Source organism: Melopsittacus undulatus, chromosome 11 (genome assembly GCF_012275295.1).
Source record: "Melopsittacus undulatus isolate bMelUnd1 chromosome 11, bMelUnd1.mat.Z, whole genome shotgun sequence".
NCBI lineage: Eukaryota > Metazoa > Chordata > Aves > Psittaciformes > Psittaculidae > Melopsittacus > Melopsittacus undulatus.
Genome location: NC_047537.1, coordinates 19,339,906 through 19,360,682, shown reverse-complemented (window position 1 = coordinate 19,360,682; position 20,777 = coordinate 19,339,906). Strand labels below are relative to the sequence as shown.

Genomic DNA, 20,777 nt, shown 5'->3' with positions numbered 1-20,777 from the left:
GCACTTACGCTACCCTGAGAACTAGAAAAATGAATACAAGAATCACACTAAGTGCCTGCAGCCCAATTCTTCCTTTCAAATAGTGATTTTAGTCCTGTCCAGTTGCTTTGAAGCACTCAAGAAATCTGATCTACTGCAATTAAATGCCATCAGAATGACTTGAAACCTATGACTCTCACACATTTCTCTGAGATGATGAAAATAACCTAGCCTGTGGTTTCTTCTCTTAAAGATGCCCTCCTTCCCAATTCAGAGATCCACGAGTTCTCATTTTGCTAGAATACAGACAAAGGTGCGCTTTAGAAGTATGCCCTGGGCAGGAGAACTGCTTATAAACCAACCTATGTTCAATCTATTATGCATGCATCCCCCGCTGAAGTATTTGTTATGCGACCTCTGCATACCTGCCAAGAGCTGGGTATCCGTTTGGAACCCTTGAGCATCTCCCTCCCTCCCCCTTCCCTTTGCCTCACGGTGATCAATGAAGGCATCCGCAGTTGCACGACCACCTTTCCACACCTGCCCTGAGCAGGGATTTCTGTCTGCAGCCCGGAGCTCCTGCCTTCCCCCCCCCCCCCCGTCCTTCGTGGCAGACAGAGCCACCCAGCAGGGTGCTACAGCCTGGGCAACCCCCCAGTCCGCCGGCACTGCCCTGCTGCCCCTGTTTCCCTTTCCGCGGAAAGGGCACCCAGGCTTCTCCCGCGCCCGGTGCCCGCTTTTTGGGGAGGGAAAAGAATAATACAATTGGATCCACATTTTCAACAAAGTGAGCTCAGCTCCGGGATGTGCCTAAGCAGACACAGCCTCGGAGCCCGGCTCGCTTTTCCTCTCCTCCCTCTCCCGGCTCCCTCCGCCCGGTCCCAGCCGCAGCTCCGCGCCGCGGTGCGGCCCCGCCGCCGCCCGCCCAGGACCCGCCCCCGCGCGCGATCCCGCGTCCGTGCGCGCCGCCGCGCCGAACCCCGCGCTGCCGCCCGCAGCACCGACCCCTGCTCGGGAAATGGCGAAGTAGCCGGGATTGGGGAGGAGGGGGCAGCGCCGGGAGCTATGGCACCTCCTCACAGCTGAGCGGCTCGGAGCGTGACCTCGATTGGTTTGGGACTGCGGGCAGATCTGATGAGCTGAGGAAAATCCAGAGCAGGAGGATCTGGGGTAAGAGATTGCCCCAAAACTGACACCGACACGGGTTTTTTCTTTTTTTTTTTTTCCTTGGGGGTGTATCTGCCGAAGTGCTGTGGACTGGGGAATGCCGGTAGCTGGCATTGCAGCGCAAGTACTTCGCCAACTCCGCGCTGTGTACCCTCGCTGCCCTTCACACCACCGCCCCCGCGAGAACTTTGGGGCTGTTTTTCTTCTTGTTTAAACAAGTTTTTTTTCTAATACTGGCATTCTCAGCGGAGATGACCACGCATGCGATCCCCCGCGGCTTGCGGGCTCCGGCTGCCGGCACTTGGGATGCCAGGGGGACGTGGCCGCCTCTGTACCGATGCTGTACCGATGTACCGCAGCTCCCGGCGCCGTTTCCGCGGAGCCGTGCCCGCGGCGCTGCGGGGCCATCCCGGCCGGGGCAGGGCGGCTCCGTGCGTGGGGCAAGCACGACCCCTGCAGTCGCGTACCGGAAACCGCCGCGGCTGGCGGGGCCGGCAGAGCCCCCGGCGGGGTTGGGGGGAGCCGGTGCTGCGTGCGCCGCGCCGCGGGGGCGGGCGGGGTGCGGTGCGGTGCAGCGCGGACATTAATCTTTTTCCGCTCATTCCGTAGCAGCAGGAGAGGAGCCCCCCTTCTATCCATCCATCCCGCCCTCCTCTTCCCCAGGCCTGCTGGCACTGCCCCGCTGATACTTGCGGAGTTCGGGGGTAACCTGGACCTGGCCGCCCTGGAATAGAGACTCTCCGGAAGGGATCGGTTGGGGTTTGTGGTCTATGTCGTGTTGGGAAATCTGGTGGATTTTTTCCTCGCTTGTGGAGGAAGAGCCCGGTGCTGGCAGTTGGCTTCGTGGTGTTTTTTGGAGGGCAAAGGAAAGGAAGGGATCTCGCCTGAGCCGTGCAAAGAGAGAGCTCGGACATGTGTTGTCAGCACATCTGGGGAATACAGTCTGCAAGTCTGAAAGGAAATTTGCTGGGATCGTTCAAACTGCGATATTGATCTTTGTTATTTTTTTTCGCTGAGGGATGCATTTGGCATGAGAATCGGAGGATGGAAATTGTTTGGGAGGTGCTTTTTCTCCTGCAAGCGAATTTCATCGTCTGCATTTCAGGTACGCAGCTAGCCCAGAAAGGGTATGGGGAAGAGCTGTGGGGGGAAATACTATGAGCTTCCCAGGCTTCCCTTTCCTAGGGGCAAGAGGTACAGGTAAACCCAGATCAAAACAGGAGCTGAAAACTACGTGAGCGATGTGAGTGGGTCATGACAGAAATCAACAAACATGAATTCCCCCCATTCCAGTACCTGTGTAGTCATTACGATGCATTGGTTGCAATAAATAACCAGAGTGTAGTGATTAAGCAGATGCTTATAATTCCTAATGTACCTGATTGTGACAGTTAATTGTAACACTGCTGCAATCCGAGAATTTCATAGCTCCTGAAGTTCCTAAACTTGGCTAATCTGTAGATTTTACAAGGTTTACGGTTCACTGGTGGAGCTGTCATGTTCTGGTGCCACGGTTCAGGGTCTGCAAAGAGAGGAATAACACTGAAGAACATGTCTCTGCTTTTAAAAGGAGCTTAACTGTGGCCATGCTCTGAAAATAAATTTAAAAAAAACATAAATAGCCCCATTCAAAGAACTCCTTGGTGGCTGGGATGCCAGCTTTAGGCTTCTTATTTTAACTTGCAAAGATCTCCATCTCCTCCTGTATATAGAAGTTGGATAATTTCAGTTGTCACCAGAGCTTGTCCAATTAATGAATAGGCACAGCTGGGTGTCTAGCGTAAAGAATTGGAACAATTTATTCTTGGGGAAAACACTCCCTTCTACTGCAAAAGCCCTGGCTGCCTTGTTAATTTGTCATGTCAGTCGTGCTGGAATAATTATGTTGCAGGAGGCAGGAGTGGGGAGGTGGCCAGTTTTCTCGTTTGGGACACTTCAGGGAGCCCCATGGGGATGCAGGCTGCCTGCATCTCCTGCTGCTCTGCTTCTCTGCAGGTTGCTCTTGCCCTCGAGCCATTGCGTAAGTCCGGAAATGGGAACACAAGCAACACATGTATGGTATTGCCAGTGGGAGGCAAGGGGTCTCAGAGGGCATCTTGGTGTCCAGTCTGGAGATGCTTAGGGAGAGGAAGCTCTATAGCTCCCTTGGGATGATGCAGAGATTGGCCTGGGCCATCTCCCTGCTGCAACCCTCACCCAGTGGCACCAGCAGCATCTCACCCTGGCAGCGCCTGCTCCCACTGCACTTTCTGCAGCTTCCTGGCTGAGCTGCCCTCACAGCCCTTGGGCTGGCAACACATACACTAACATTTGGGGTGACAGCATCTATGTTTATTTGTGATGCCAGCACCTGCCCCCAGACTTTCTTATTCCAGAGCAAATAGCATTGCTATCAGCCCGCAGGGTATGCCAGCCCTTCTTTTATCCCTACAGACTGGCACCATCTGGTACCATGCACCCGGGTGACACTGACAATACCCCAGGCTGACCTTCCACTTGTGCCCATTGGTATCACCAGAATAATTCACTTTCTCACTCTTTAGAACAGCAAAACCTGCTGCCTCTTGTCAGTTAAATCTCACACTTATCTATTTAGCTGAATATGACATGCAGCCTGTCCAGTTCCCCTTCAAATTAGGCACTTCTTGAAGTACCACAGTGAGAATGGCAAAATGAAGTTCATCGCTTTCTTGGCTATTATGACAGTAATTTCCAAAGACAGAAAGAATCTGTGCCATTCTGTGCAGGTCCTTATGCCACACGCTTAGCTGTCAGTGCTTCCTTATCTCCCCCCTCCTTCCCTCATCTGCAGACATGGGAACCCAGGCTTCTGAAACCAGTGGTGGGATCAGTCCTGCAGGGGGTCTCCTCGCTCTCCGTCTCCCTCTAGCACAAAGAATAGACTGATACCCATCTCAGTTTTTTCTAATTTTTTTGTTCTTTTTGGGGGGAATAAAGTGATTAAGTGGAATGCTTGTGCTGCATGGGTGAAGCCGTGGTTACAAGTGTTTAGTTTTAACCACACAGAGGATATGTGCAGGCTTTAGCCTTCTTCTTTTTTTTTTCCTAGGGATTTTTATTAGGAATCAATGTTGGTCATCTTGGTAAAAAGGATTAAGATCTGTAGATATCTGACTGGCACTAATGCCTTGTATCTTTCCTCTGTCATCCTTTTTACACTGTTCTTTATAGCATATTATCTAGCTGGGGTGTGTGGATAATGGTGTAAGTAAGAGAAGGTGTAATGAAGCCTGTTAAGGTTTGCCTCAACACTGGATTCCAGAAACTGTATTTTTTGCACTTCAGCACTGGCCATTCAACATGTAACTTAAAACCTTGCCAAGTTGAGCACACTGCTGCAAATTACAGGAAGGTGAATTAAAGAGTGTGGTAGTTTTTTTTCATTTCTTATTAAGTCAGTTATTTCAGCTACAAAGAGACAAGACTGGTCTGAGCATGGATATTTCCTGAACATCAGTAACCACTTGATTCAGTGCCTGTTTAAACCTGTGGTGACCCTCCTATTAATTCCAGGAGTTATTTGGATCAGGGCTTGTTAAGGGCAGCTGTTCAAAGGGATGATGTCAGTCACTGAACTGAATAGACTATTCAATTAGTTTATTATTAGTAGTAGTAAACTTATTTATTAAACATTAGTTCAGTGTTATGTCTTTTGCTATGTGTTTACATGCTGTTTGTATATAAATTATGCTGAATGCAGCACTAATGCCGTGTTTCTTATTTAAAATAAATAATGAAATTGTACAATTGGCTTTTTGGTGTCTCTCACATGCATTAATTTTTGTGAGACTGTATGTGGAGAGTAATTTCACCTATTAAAAAGAGGCGTATGTATATTTTTGAAATATTTTATGTCTAACAGATTTTTTATCAGTCAGTTACCTGGGTGTATGATGGATTGCTTGGTTTGGAAGAAATTATACTGATACTTAGGAATATATATGTTTTTAAATACTGGTTCTTGTGTTTGGGAAAGAATTTATCCATGAACTTTGTATTTTTGTTTTCTTGGCATACCGACTTGAGGCATTTACTGCTTGAAATTGCTTGTCTAAAAGAAGAATCTAGTTTCTTTGTGTAGATGCAGATGAGAAGAACAGATTGAAGGACCACAAAAACAATTTCTATCCTTTAGAAAGAAATGAAAACCTTCTCTTTCTCTCGAAGTCACGATGTATATATATTCCTTTAAGTTGTAGTCTGTGAGGAAAAATAGTCATGATTTGTGTTATGATGTTTGAGATTTTGTTCCTTTTAATGATACCACAGCATAGAGGGAAAACAGGGTAGTGGACATGAAGATGTCCTCTAGATAGAATGCTGAAATAAGACTTCTCTGGTTGTTGTTCATTTGAAGATGCAGATAATCATGGCACTGGGATCATACTGTTTAGACAGAAATTCTAACAGTTGATGGTATAGTGTCCCTAATTTCCTTCTTGGGTAATAATACCACCAAAGATTAATTAGCATGAGTGTTGTTCTCAGGTGGGATGTCGTTGATCCCATGATGGCTGCCACCTTTGCTTGCACAGTCATTTCTATAAACCATGAGTGATTTTTTTTTTTGTGATTCTAGATTTTAACAGTCAATTTCAAGAAAAAAATCAGGATGCTTTTTTCAAACCCTTGCAGGATTATTTAAATAACAAAACATTGCTGCCATGAGCACCGATTAAGAAGGTTTCTATGTACATTTTCTGTTAATCTAGCAGCACAATGATTTATAAAACCTGAATGTTCAACATCTTAGTGGCTTTCTATGAAATGATATAGTACCTTTTACTGTTTTGGCTTGCGGGGACTAATACGGATGAAATTGATGCAATCCCTACAGCTCTCTCTTTATTTGGAAGTATTTTCATCCTTTGCCATTGTACTCAAGTCACGTAGGGGCAGATCCCTGTTATGATGTGACTTCTTTGGCCTGTTTGGCAGCATACAGGGATCATAAATCATGCATCATGAACAACTAAGATGGTATAAAAAATATTCTGTCTATCAAGGAATTCCACTGTGTATTGAGCATCTGATGTAGCATCTCCTGGCACTGAGTGTGCTTGGAGTGTGTTTGGAGCACAATTGCACTTCATTTTCTGTCTTGCTGCTTCTACAGTCTCTGAGCTCTTATGTGGCATAACACAGACTTGTCCTATAGGAACTCTAAATTATGCCAGGGCTTGAATTATATGTTGAATGATGGTCTGTAAGGCCTGATAACTCTTCTGCTCTTAGCATTGTACAACCTGGGATAGTTCAAGCTAAATTAGTGTTGCAGTAGAGAAGAATATCAAGGCTCTATGCAGAAGAATATCAAAGCTCTAATGTCCATTAGTAACTAACAACAAATAGACCAAACTTGAAACCATGTTAATTATTCTCAAATAGTGTCACATAAATAGCTTTTTCTGGCACTTGTAAGAAAGAAATGTAACATTCTAGGGGAAGGAATTATTCATAGTGCATATATATATATGTAAGTGATCACTGGGCATGTAGGAAGTTATAACATGCAGCTTGGTGCTGTGGTAACTGAGAGCTTTTGGCATCCAATCCATTACAGTATTCTTGCCTGCTCTGTCCCATCTTCACAGCTTCATGTGTGTGGGCAAACCTTCATGCCTGCATGGAGTTTATTGATGTTACCAAAAATCCACGTGGATTCAATCCTCCTCACAGTCATACTCAGGATGGATGCAATAGATTGGATCCAAACTCAGTGCCTTATCACTTGAGTGTTTTTTTGCTTCAGATATGTTCCTGCCTTTTCAAAAGGAGTGAAGATGTTTCTGCTTTAAAATAAATTCTATGGGAATAGCCTTGCAGTCTCCTATAAAAGTCTGTTTTACTTTTTTTTTTGTGCGTCCTGTATTTTTCATCATTCTATTTTTATTGTTAGTTTTACAGCTACAGCATGACCAGATAGGTGCTAACATACCAAGACAACACACATTTTTAGTTTATATAAAGGTAGTAGAAGAAAACATTTATGAATAGTTTAGCACATATTATGCTGAGCTATTTTCCATCCAATAAACTGATGGAAAGAAACTGGTAATCATTGCTATTCTTTTACAAATCTCAGTGATGAAGATGTCCAGTTTTCAGAGGGGCCTCTTTGCCTTATTATGTTGCCTCCTTGTTAATGCACTTGGAACTAGATTCCAAGCCTCCAAAGAAAAATTATTAAAGCCAGGAATAAATCCCCAAATCAAATAAGCATTCTCAATTTAAGGATAGTCTTTAAATCTTACAGATACCACTGATGTTATAGAGAAGTTTTGCCCTTGATATTCCTGGGAAGGTTTCAGTTTTTAAATCTACAACAGCTAGATTTTAAATTCAGCAAGGATTGAAATGGCTTTCCATTGGCATTATCAGTATTCCTTGTACAGCAATGAACAAAGAATTCCTGCTTACCCCTGAAGGCTCTTTTGCTTATTTGTTGCTATTGGTCTAAGTATCTCTCTTTCTTGGTTGAAAGTTTGTAATTCAGCTGAGGAGGGAGCTGCCATTTTCATTGTTACTGGTTGTGGCTAAACTTAACATGGCAAAGACTGAAGTGGATGATTGGCCCATCTGGGCTCTTAATAGAAGACTATATAAAACTGTTTTATCATTATCTCATTACCAGCTCAAGCATCAGACAAAACTAGATGACAGTTACGGACAGCACTGACATACTGTGCTAAGTGTTACTTTGCTTCTGTCTTGTTTATCTTAACTATACATCATGTTGGAAGGAATAGAAAATGGGAATAAACTTCTAAATGACTTGTTTAGAGGCAACACTGTATAGTGTCACTGCATTTCCATTCTAATGCCATCAGAAAGTACAAAAGTGCCGATCCAGACAGTGGGGAATACCAGTTAGCAAAAAAAAAAAAAAAGAAATCATTGTGATAGATAAATTGAAACATTAATGGTAAATAGATAGGAAATTAATTTTTTAAAGGATAATAATCTGCCACTTAGGAGCCTGACCTGTTTTACAGTTGAATTCAAAGTAGTAGAGTATTTTACTACTGGTTTAATCAGTGATGGTTAAGAAGATATCATGGGTCTTTTCATGTAATTTCTTGAAGATGAAATAGAAAGTTATTACTGTCATAAAAATAGAGGACTGAAACATTCTAGACCTATATTCTGTGTAGTATTGTAGCCTTCTGGTGATGTAGACAAGTATTGGATGCCTCATAGGCACATGGGTGGCCATAAGTCTAAACTTATTTGTCACTATGGGAAACATTTTCGTGCAGTGCATAGCTGTTGATACTTAAGGTAAAAAAGCATAAGGCAACCTATATTTACACCCACCTTAAAAGACCTTGGAACTCCAAAACTGTCATAAACGTTAGTGTCAATGAGGTTTGGGCCTTACAAATTGCAAAAAATGAAAGCTTGACAATGTGAAAAGCTTTAGATAGCAAGTCTTGGTACTCCTGTGGAGTGCCAGGTACAGCCTAGCTAGGATTACAGCTCAAAAATATTTAATTTTCTTTTATCCATCTTGAAAAATGAAAGGTGATCAGTTCACACATCTATATTATACTGAAAGCAACTGTCAGAACTAAGGAAAATAAATGCTTTCATTGTTTGATGTATTTTTCCATATGAAAACATTTCTGGTTTAAATTCATGGATATGTAACATTTATACTCCTGTAGTAAAATTAGCATTAAACTTTAATGCCCCACAGTTTTATCTTTTGTAATACTATTGCCAGAAAAATATCACAGCAGCTGTATTTCACAAATAACTAATTAGAATGCGCTTTTCTGTTCATTTCAACATTTTTTCTTTCTCCTTGTATCATTAGTGCTTAATTTGATCAAGCTCAGAATACTGTATGTTTGTCATCTGGCATTTAAGTATGGAACAGAGTTCTGCACTTACTGGTCTAAAGTGGTTTCTGAGCACATGGAGGGAGGAGGAAGCTAAGCAACATTATCCTTTTTTTCCCCTCTAAATGTGTGAGATGGCTAGCTTTGGAAGTAGTGTTTGAATAGATGGATTTAAAGGGAAACATAGGGTTTGAAAAATAATCTTGTCAATTTTGTGGGTTGTTTCCAATTTAAGTTCTTTCCTACTGTTAACTACTATAGTGCCCTATTCTGCTTCAGGAATCATCATCAGAATGGAACTTTTCTGTTCTGCCATGGATAGAGAGACTAGCACAGCAGGACTGCTACAGCATTTGCCTTATTAATGCTAAAAGATAATGAGTAATAGGAAAGGTCTATTGCTGTGTGTGACGATGGAAAACTGCAGCTTGAAGTGCTGTTGGAATGACTGTGTCCTCCAGCAAAGCCTGCCTGATAGCTGTGGGGTGGCAGTTGGGTCACTGAAGGAGCAGGTCAGGAAGGATTGCTACTGCCACAGCTCAGTTTTGTTTGGCATGGTGACATACTTAGGCTGCTAAAAAGAGCATTCATTTGTGTTTGCCATTGTGGCAAAGAAAAGAAATTTACTTTGGGGGAAAAGTGCTGAAGATTTGTACTTGCTGGCAGAAAAAGATAACAATACTTTAGTAGTGTCCCCTAAAAGTGAACCTGTGTGGAGAATAAGCTATTTCCTCATACACAGGTGGAACATCATACCATTTATTTCCCATGTGGGAAGCTGCAGTTATGGAAGGGAAGAGCTGCTGCTGCTGGAAAGAAATGGTGTTTGATTTACCTTACGCTGGTCCTAATCTTGCGTGGGGGAGTGTGAACAGTTGCTGGCAGGAGATTTCTCTGAATGGAATTGTGTGGTCTGGATTCTTCAAGGAATGAAAGGTATGAATGAGAAGAGCTCTGCTGTGTTCCAGTCAAAATGGAAAAAAGGATGAATTTCAGAGGCAGAACTTGGAGCAGTTTGCAGGGAACACACAGTGTTGGCAACAAATGGAGAAACTGAGGTAAAAAGTCAAGTGAAAGGTCACCCAGCAGCAATTTAAGTAATTACAGTCTAATTTTACTCTCATTTCTGCCTTGCAACACTAGGATTACTCTTATACCTTGTTTCTGGTCAGGGTATGACAGGAACTCGCCTCACTGAAATGAAGGAACATGAGGCCGTCATGGCGCCAGCATCATGACAGCCTTCCCGCCATGGCGGGAAGGCAGTGACAGGCTCTGGAATGAGCCTACAAGCTCTGCAGCTTCATCCTCTATGCCAGGGTCTGGCTGCTCCATCCATGTCAGCCCTGGTCCTGCACAGCTGAGTAACCTTAGGTCAGGCTGTGCAGAGAACTGAGAAGCCATCTCTGTTGCCTCAGTGGCTCTAATCTGCCTTTAACTTCAGCCCCTTGCCTGCCCTCACCCTTGTGCCCTGCTGCTCCTTACCTCACTGTCTGGAGTAACCACGGACCCGGCTTCCTCACTTGAGGACATGTTCCCTCACCACAGCCGTGCCTGGCGATGGCAGGAAAGCAGCTAACTTGCACCGGCTCCAGGGCTGTGACCCACAGGAAGGTGACGGCCCTTGTGGCACTGCCTTCACAAACCCCTCACATCATCTGACAGCGGTTTCTGTGAGCTAACTGCTAATGCTGCCTTTGCATTTGTGACTAGAGAGGGCATGGCTGCAGCTGGGGACACTCAACAGCTTCAGTGGATGATGGAACCTGGCAGTCTGGCCCCAGGAAACATAAACCAACGGGTTTTAAACCCCTAGAACTTGAAGCCCAGCTGAGCAGTGAGTTTGTGGGCATTTCTGCTCCCTTGCCTCTTGTCTTCATGCAGGTTGCCTCAGATAGATTTATCCTGTGCTTAAACTTGTTTGGCTTCCCCAGGAGTGAAGGGTCACAGAGTGGGGTCTGGTGTTATCCTCTCAGAAGCTGGATCCCTCCTTTTCCCTCTGCCTGTGTATTACAAGGTATTTTTTCTCTTCATAGTAATGAGTGAAGTAATCATGAGGTATAGTTAGGGTATATTTAAGAGTTCTATCAATTAGTGTTAACTTAAATTGGTTTTCAGAAGTTAATGTGAAATTAAGTTTCAATTCAGACCCACACAAGGTTCCTCCATGAATGTGTAGAGGTTTTTTTTGTTAGTTTGGGTTTGATTTTTAAGTTTTTTAATAATTATTTTATTTTTATATGCTTAAGTTATTGACATTCATTCATTTGGCCTCTTTATGGATTTATTATGACTATGACGAGCAAATAAGTTCCTCAAAGTGCAGTACTTAAGCCTGCCTCATGTTTCATAGAGGATGGTTTTCACAGGATGGTTTGGGTTGGATTGTTATTTGTTAATTCTCACTTCATGGATGCCCTGAATGAAACAGACACCATTTGTCACAGCAGGAAGCACACTTCCCCTGGACCGGTAAACAAACCAAAAGAGCAAGTGAAACAGCAAGAGATGAGTGGTAATACACCATGCTTTACAGGTGTGAACTTCTGTTCCACTTCTGCACTATTTATAAAATGGCTGAACAAAGTTCTGCATTTACAATATATTTATATATTTGGACAGTGTCTACCAAAAGGCATGGAGCCTGTAAACTCTCTTTTCTCTCCTCCAGCCATTGTCCTTCTTTGGCTCTATTTGATGCTTCACAAACAGCAGCAAGTAACTCTCATAACTCACGCTTGTAACTTACCCATTTTTAGTTCCTTGCTCTGTGTAACTGGGACCTTCTGTGTCTACCTTTTTTTAACTACTTACTGTCTTTGCAGTAACAAAAGAGCATATCTGACAAGGTAGTCTGCGTGTTCCTTTTAATGCCCTTGAAAAAGAACATATGATTTAGATTCAGACCACAACAAACAACAGATGAATTTAAATCCTTTTTGAAAGGTCTCCTTTTCAATGGCTTCTTTACTGGTACCCTGCTAACTGTTGTGGGGGACTGAATGATGAAGTGTGTCTCAATCACATAGTACCATCACATTACTGGGCATCTGTGAATTGATTCTAGTCACTGAATACTCCAGAACTTAAAGTCTTTGAAACAGAACATACTTATATATAAAAACAGAGTATATGACATAATGCTACTGCATTATTTTTAAAACTCTTAAGTGGTTTGGATATAACCTTCACTGCTATTATATAAACTGCACAGAAATAATCTCCTGGCATTTGCTTGGAATGACAGTCATCAATTCCCACATGTTTGTTTAAGATCTTATGTAGAAACACAAAAGTATTTGTTTTGCACAAGTTTATTTTGTATATTTTGTCAGGGAAAAAAAAAACCCAAACTTTGCTAATATAGGCTGAAATAAAGTGTAAAATAAAATCTTCAAATAGGCTCTTAGTTCAGAGATGCAGTGTGCAGTGGAATTACCCGGCCAGAAATGTTGGTGTTTAGTTAAGTATTAAGCAGAGGTCTCTTGGTGAACAGTCCCATTAGAAGCACACTGTGACCTCTGCTGCTGGCATTCAGGTATGTGAGAGAACCGTGCTCAGGAGCTTTACTAGTCATATGGTCAGAATGATTTTCAATCACTTTGGTTATTGCTGGATTAAAATTGAGGCTGTGGAGATTAATGGTCTGTTGTTACTAATCCACTAAACCCCTGTGCCTAGATCTTTTAAATTGACTGAACCTATAGATTGGTAAGTTACTGAGAGATATGGATTTGTAATGGTTTTAACTATCTTTCTTGACGTTTGGTGTTAGCAGTATCCCATTATTTGGTGCTCTTTGAGTTCTTGGCTGTTCTTGAATGGAAGTGAAAGTCATACTTTTTCTTCATACTATACTATAGCACAGTAAAAGTGTGTATCATTTTAAATTAATGTGGAAAAGAAGCTTTACTATGTGTGAATAGAGCTGGCATTAGTAGAAACTCAAATATGAACAAGAGAAATTAAATCTTGTTTTACATTGTTGCTAGAACTGGTGGTACTGTCCCTAACTGTCAAAACAGGCACTAACTCTCTTCAGTGCTTATGCCATTAACAGTGTTGGTTGTGCCTTCGAGTGGGATTTACTGACATTTGAAGATGTGTTCCAAAGAAAAATGGCTGTTCAAGCTTTTGGAAAATTACGTTTTCTAAACTGGTGCAGTATTTGGTGTATTAGGGCTTAAGCTATTCCCAGAGATCTAGCACAGTTAGACATAATTTCTGTACTTAATTTCTGTGCAGGTGTAAGAAATTTTCCCCAGGTAAAAAAAAATAAAAATCAATCTAGGAAAAAAAAAAGGAAAGAAATAAAGAAACAGTTCATCCATCTATTGAGACATGAGGAGACTTTGAACACAGCAGTGTAGTGGTTTTGGTGTCAGCAGGGATCTGTAAACAAGATGCACAGAGTTTTAACAGGCCTCCATCGGTATGGTATGGAAGAGATGGAAGTTAAGAGACAGGAACAGCAGGTGAAAGAAATGAGAATGTGGTTATATCTGGGAGAGTTCTGGGGGCATTTAACCTGAGTGGGTAACTTTACATTGGTGAGGAGAGGGATGGAGGTCCTCATGTAAGTGTTTTGGGCTCTATTTACCACATCTGTGCTTAAGGTTGCAAATTAGAATAATTTTGGCTTTCAGGTGTTTGTAATTTAGTGGAATAATCCATTCTAAAATTCAAGAGAGAAATTAAAGAGAAAAGTGTTTGCTTTTGAGTTCTAGAAGAATGTAGAATTTTCTTTCAAAAATTATTTCCTTTTATGAAAGGAGTTGAGTGTCTGCTGCCTACACAATCAGTGTGGACATAGGCAATGCCTTACATCTTCTGTAAGAAGTGAGCTTGATTAAGTAAATAATGACAACAGCCTAGCTCTGAACAACTAGGTTTTGGTGTTTGTTTAAACTGCAGTGTGACTACCTTTTTTAATAGAAAGCGCGCTTGAATTATCATCTGATTATGTCTTGCTCTGAATTGGTTTTGATTTCTGTCATTATATGCTGTAAACAAGCAGAAATTCATTACTTTTGTATTCATTGCAGTTGTGGAAGAATCAAAAGAAAGTACACTTACATATTTTAACTGTGCTTGCATTAATCTGCTTGGGAAAGGGCAGTAAGCGGTATTTGTAATTTGTATAAATTAATAACCCCTTAGAAGCATTGAAAAATAATGCATTTCTGATTAAAGGGTCACTATGTCATAAAATTTTATGATTATTGTGTTATTACAAATGTATTCTACATGTTTATACTAACATACAGCAAGGTAATGTGGCTTTAACTTTATAATTGACTTAAACCCTGTCAGGGAATTCCAGTGATTGAAATAAACCCTTTATTTCATGCAACTATCTCTGTTTCTGCATCCTGGAGAGCTGTCTTATTCTTTTGCCTTCTGTTATTCAGTAATAGTATGTCGTGATTAAGAATAGCAAGGAGCTTTTACATCTGTTCTTGTCACAAAGCTATGTAGGCTAAAGTAGGCCAATGATAACTCATGATGCAAACTATGGACCTCCAGTTATTTCTTTCCCTCCAGATTTACTGTTGTGTTCAAATAAAACTGGGACTATGGATGTAAACCCAAAGCATTTAAGTGGATTTTTTTTTCTCAGAGCTTTCTTGAGGAAGAAGGAAATATTAATGCAAGACTGAAATGTATATGACTGGATGAAAAAGATGAAGTTATTGTCCCGCCAGCTATCAGGAAATACAGTCCTTATCCTATAGTAAATCAAAGTTTACTGTCTAAGTGAAAATAACAGTAGCACTTACTGAATAGATCAATGAGAATAGTGACTGTGAAACTGGAAGGAAAAAGTTGCTTCTTTCTTATTTATGATAGAAATACCTGACACCAGCTAAACACGAGTCCTGTCCTCAGGTCAAGTACTACAGAAGACTAATTTGTGAGAACTAGACATTAATTAAACTTGAAACATAAGGGAGTTAGTGTCTGCAGTTTCACAGACAGGCTTTGAAGCTTCAGCTGCATGTTGCAGATGATTTAGATCTGGGTCTAAATTAAAGGTCCATGGTAGGATGGAAAACAGTACCTTGATCTTTAGCTAGCACTTAGGCCAGCCGCTGAGCAGTTACTCCTACCTAATCAGGTTCACAATGCAAACAAATGAAGCATCTATTGAGAAGAGAGACCTCAGGTAGTTTCTCTGTATGCCTGTAATGTATTTGTGACTGCCTGCTGAATGGCTTCACAGAGTTAAGTTAGATTGCCCTAGCCAGTGGGTGAAAATGTACTATGCTGTCAGACTTAGCTTTCTCTGTTCAGAGACTTCAGTGACCAGGGGCTTGTCTGTCTACTGTTTAGCATCTGAAGCAGTTCGTTATAAACCCACCGAGTAAGTAAGAAATACTACCGTGATTGAATGATAGCAGTTTTTACCTGCTTGGCCTCAGTGTAAAGTAATAAGCAGCCAGATACTGTATTTACATAAATCAGCATAACTTAAAAGATCTATTCTAGTTTGTTAGAGACAGGAGCTAGCCCACAGCATGAGTGTGCAGGATCAGGTCCTGACATGTGCCATTTTGCTGAGTATGGCTTTTCATCAGAGCCCGCTAGCTCTGTTAACTTCAATGTTTATTGCATGGTTGTAATCCAGGTTCAAGACTGATGTAAATATTTTAACAGTTACAAAATAAACATATAGTTTGCTCATTTGGGGGAGATCTGGTTTTACAGCAGTTGTACACAGAGAACCCTATTATCCATGGTCCATTTTTTTACAGCTTCTGTGATCTCTCACACTGTTGGTATTGCTTTTTTCTTCTCAGTTGCTCTTAAACGCAATATTAACAGATGGCATGCATTGCTCATTAAATCTGGATCTACACCTCTCCAAGGACTGCAAAAATGTTGGGAAACAGATCATGTTACTGAAGTAAGCCCTTAGAAGCTTGGAACTTACTGTGCTATTCATAAGCAGTTTTCAGTCTCTATGTTTTGAGTACTGTAACACTAGAGTCACAAATACATTGGTTAATACATCTAATTTAGCGAAGTCCAGTATGTGCAATTTTCTCACAGATTGGCTAAAATGTCTGTGTTTGTTTCATACTTGACATATTTGTGCTTTGGTAGTGTCATAGTTGACATCTTTCCCTTTTGTATAAACATCTTAATGCTGGACACTAAACCTGTATATTTGTAACACTTCCCACCTCCATTTACATGTGACACCTGAGGTATGTTTGTTTTTCCTTGAGGTCACTTTCTCTATAATGCTTAGCTCTTCTCTTTTTGTCCTGTCTGCAGTGATGACACTCTTTAAATAGCATAAATATATAGATGTTATGTTTAGGCTTTCTCAACTTGAATGTATCTTTGTCTGAAGAGGCAGCAGTTTGATGTGCAAATTGGAAGGGCACTATGCCAGAGTGGAATTCACTTTCTATATGAGAGACACAGAAATCCAACTAGCAGATAAGAATTATCATTTTGGCTTCTTCATTACTCTGATTTGGAACTGATGAGATCTGACTAGCAATCCCAAAGACATCAATATAGCCAGAAATAGGGTTCTCCCATCTTGTTTCTCTTAAGCTTTTCTTTTCTTTACGAAAGTGTTGGATCAGAAAGGTTAAGTTGTTGCTAATTCCATGGTTCATCTAAGGTTAGGATTTAGTTCACATTTCTGACATGTGTTAGGGCTAAGAAAGCTAAAAGCGGGTGTTACGTTAAATAGAAGTGAGATTTTTATAGAAACAGTACAACCCATCTGTGTTTGAGCTGGTCTAAATGGGCACAGTGAGGAGTGGACATTCCATAATCTCTCCTAGTATTTTGTATTTGTATTTATGATTTTCTGTTGACTAGGGATATTTCACATCATGTTCTAAAAGCAAAGTCTAAATAAAAAGTGTTTTTAAATAAATCAGTTTCAAGAAAGAGCACCAAAAGTTGTACAGGTGCTCCTAAGATGAAACTAACCCAGTTTGTATTCACATAGATTGTTTATTTAAACAGGCTAAAGTGAGCCTAGGAAGCACAGTTTAAATTTATCCAATACAATTTCAGAGCATAGGCAGGAAGCTTGCCTACCCCACATGCACGTTTTGTCCATGTGTTTTACAAGAGGGTAAGGTTATACTCATGGAGATTTGCAAACTGAAGGGGTCATCTAAAGTAGCATCAAGGAAACAGGAGATTTTTTTAAGTAATGTAAGAAAATGAAAAGAGTGCAGCAGTCAGGAGTGGGACAAATTGATCTGTCATCTCCTATTGATGGAAGCAGTGTCCCTAAGCATTACAGGATGTTATTATGTTAACTATCACAATGCCAGTGGTACTGTATTTGTCAGTAGCACAGTAGGACTAATTCTGATCCATAAAGCTGCAAGACAGTAAATTTATCAGTGCTCCATAATTTAGTTAATTCTACCACTAACTTTACCAAAGCTGGACTGCAAGGACAGCAAGTGACTTGCACCTAAAATATTTCAAACTTAGACAGTTTGAGGTCATTTGCTGTATTTCCTGAAAATTTTTCTTCCCCTTCTCACCCTCTCTCATTGCTTGCATCCATTCATTAGTTCTGAGTTAAGAGACATGAAGGGCTGTTTGTAGACCAGTGAGGGGAATAAAGAGTATTTGGTTGTGAGGGGTGAAATAAAAGAAGGACAGAGGAATAGATAACAGAATGAGGATATAGACTAACAGGGAGGATGCTGGCGATAGAAGATAGCACTGAGATTGTGTGTGCACTCTGACAAAAACAAATGAGAAAAAAACTGAGGAGAGTCTGCTTTCCTAATTGCTTTTGGTCTGGTCCTAAATAGATATGAATCAGGTTGGTAGCTTCCATAGGAACTAGACAATCTTTTTGTCTGAAGAACCACAGAGATATAGAGAGAGCTTGACTGTTCCATCATCAAACCTGGATTATTGATTTAAAACCTTTAGCTAGGAGCACAGAAACTGACAGAATTCCTGAAGACGAAATTGTTAGTAACTTAAACACTGAAGTTCTTCATTATGTAGCTGTTGACCTTTGATGAGTCTGACTCCTTACTGAGATTATTTCATTAGTATTTGCACATTGACTTCTTGCCAAAAAGTCAATCTGCTTTTCCTTTGCATGATTTTGTTATTTTGAAGGTCTTCAGCTGTGGAATAAACTCCACTATGTTACAAAGAACTTGCAAAGCTGGAAGCTTTACAATAAAAGCCTTTTCAGGTTACACTGTTGTGATACTGAAATATTACAAGTGTTTTATGTGCCCTCCTTTTGCCTGTGTCTTACCTAACACAGTTGCTCTTACAGAAGGGCAACAGTTAGTTTTAGTTCCCAGTGCCCACAAGAGAATGTTCTACTTGCTATTTACAGGATGGAATTTATGTATCATTTGAGCTTGGAACCTGGGCTTGACTTTCATTCTTTCATCAGCCTCAATGTTTTAAAAGATGTTTATGGTGAGCTTAATGATCCTTGTCATAAAGTTGATCAGTTATGATGGAAGAGACAGTATGGATCTCAGATCATATTTAGGTGCTTGGCATTTCTGCGTTGTTGAAGATGCTTATACAAGCTGTCTAAAATAACATGTAAATATCACAGTGAAAAAAGCATAAGGAAAGGCTGTATGAGAAAGGCTGACTCAAAAGCAGATTAACTATCAGTGGCCACAGGAAAACGTCAATTTCCTTCTGTTGCAGGATAAAAAAGGAGGAAGAAAGATGTACTCCATCTCTTCTTTTTTATCTTCTTCCCCTAATTTCCTCCCCACAAGGAGAGGAAGGTCAAAATATGACCTGAAAAAGCTGGATGGAGCTGGCAACTTTCTGTAGGCAGTTAAAGCTGTCTGTACTATGAATGTCCTATTTACTGAGCCTACAGGGCTGAGATCAGACTTTTAATGATAGAGAGATTTGATGAGCCTGTCGAACACTTAGAGCCTGGAGGAGGAAGGTATGGTTTATACCTTGTGATTAGAGTTTGAGTTCTATCCTGTGGTATATTGGCAACGGCTGCTTTTCACAAGGGATAGACTTGCAGTAGAATAAAGTAACAGGCTAAAGTAATTCTCATGTTCCAGTCCAGCAGAGTAAGCAAACAGCTGCATTCTGCAAATGGTGCAGATTTGGGATCAGTTTCAAGGAGAGCCCAATTAGAAGCATATGAGGGCAGCCTGGCCTGTCTCCCTGGGATAGGGCATGCATGACTGTAGGTATTCATCTAGCGCCTGACAGGATAGAGCTCTCCTAATTGGAGTTTTGGATGCTCCTCCAGCCTAAATGATACTGTGCACAGTAAGTCAGCACAGCTCCACTGATCTTGCTAAATACACATCAGACTTGCGCTAGCTGTAGGCTGCCTCTTCCTAGAGATGAGCACTGTGAGCCTTATTTTGCTCTGCAGGTAGTAGGGGAACTTGAAGCAAGCATGAGAAGATATTATTATGCTTGGTTATTCCCAGGTTAATAAAGTAGAACCTTTGGCTCAGGAGATTCCTAAACCTCCAGCTGTAATGGCTGGAAGGTTTTAGATTAAGAATCATCATTTTTTCCAGCACTTTTACTGCTGACTATTTCTGCAGAAACAACAGTTCCCAAACTTGTTTGCCCCTGTATGCAGGGTATGGGATAATGGGGGACAGAGCATCTCTGAGAATCCTCTGCCAGAGAAGGGAGGAGGGTGTGAAAGATCTGGAACAAGAAGTGTCGATGTTAGGAGCTCAGAGTTTAACCACTGCTTCACAATCTTCCCTCATTGGGATTACTTTCTTTCAAGACCTTTGCTAAAATGCAGGCACTCAGCTCAATGCCTTGTGGCCCCTGGCTCTGTCCTTGCTGAGTGCAGTGCCAGCCCCGTTCCCCAAGTTTCTTTTTACTACTGCAACTTCTGGTCCAGACTCTCACTTCCTCAGGCGTATCCTCTGTCCAACTCCCAGAAGCTCTTCAGTAACCCACTCCTGAAGGAAGCACTCATGTCTCTCCTACTGGGTTTTTCCCAGGTTGTCTGATCTCATCTGCTGTTGCTCTTTCATATAAATCACATTCACATTCATTCTGGTTGCAAATATTATGCACATTTGTACACAGATGTATATGATGTCACACACATATATTTGCATATATAAGCATGATAAAAATGGAGTCAGCATCTGAGGGAAACAGATTTCCTTCATAGCCTGAAATAAGTTACAAAGCCTGCATCTTTATCAAGTGAGGTGCTTTGGGATGGATTTTGCTATCTGCTGTAACTGGGACTCACTGGCTGAGTGAAGACAGCGGTGGTAGGTGCTGGGGTGGGAGGACAGGCAGGCAGTTGGTGCAGAGGAGGGGTGGAGGCAGAGAGAGAAGACCAGGAGAAAATTAGGTCTGAGAGGCAGTGAGGTATGGAATGAAACAGAAGAGAGACCAAATGTTGTAATCACTTTGGTAAGTACAAGAATTGTGTCATTTAGTAGGGTTATTTTTAGTTTTAAAAAATAAGAGTGGGGACAGGCAAGTGTTCATACACACTCACAATCTAAAGTTATCTTAACACTTCAGAAATACCAGAAGTATGATTGCTTCTATGAGGGTTGTGTGGGAAAAGACACTAATTTAGCACACTCTCATTTTATTGCAAAAGTTGTGGGACACAGGGAATAAAGGAGGGATTGCAAGAAGAGAAAAAGATAGTCACAGAAGAATAAAGACTTCTCTGGAGAGCACAATTTCATCACTATCTCTGCTAGAATTTGTGTTGCTTGGCAACAAGCTTTAATCAAACTTTTCAAGGGTGGTCACTAGTTG

General features: G+C 41.5%; 1 protein-coding gene across 1 annotated transcript in view; it reads left to right on the top strand.

The window, feature by feature from the left end:
* Positions 1-936: 936 nt before the first annotated feature.
* The window catches only part of CA10 (carbonic anhydrase 10), a 194,152-nt gene continuing 174,311 nt past the window's right edge, over positions 937-20,777 (top strand). The window contains exons 1-2 of the mRNA XM_034067969.1: positions 937-1,149; positions 1,756-2,251. Coding sequence (XP_033923860.1) covers positions 2,191-2,251 — 61 coding nt within the window. The 5' untranslated portion in view covers positions 937-1,149; positions 1,756-2,190. The remainder of the gene's footprint in view (positions 1,150-1,755; positions 2,252-20,777) is intronic.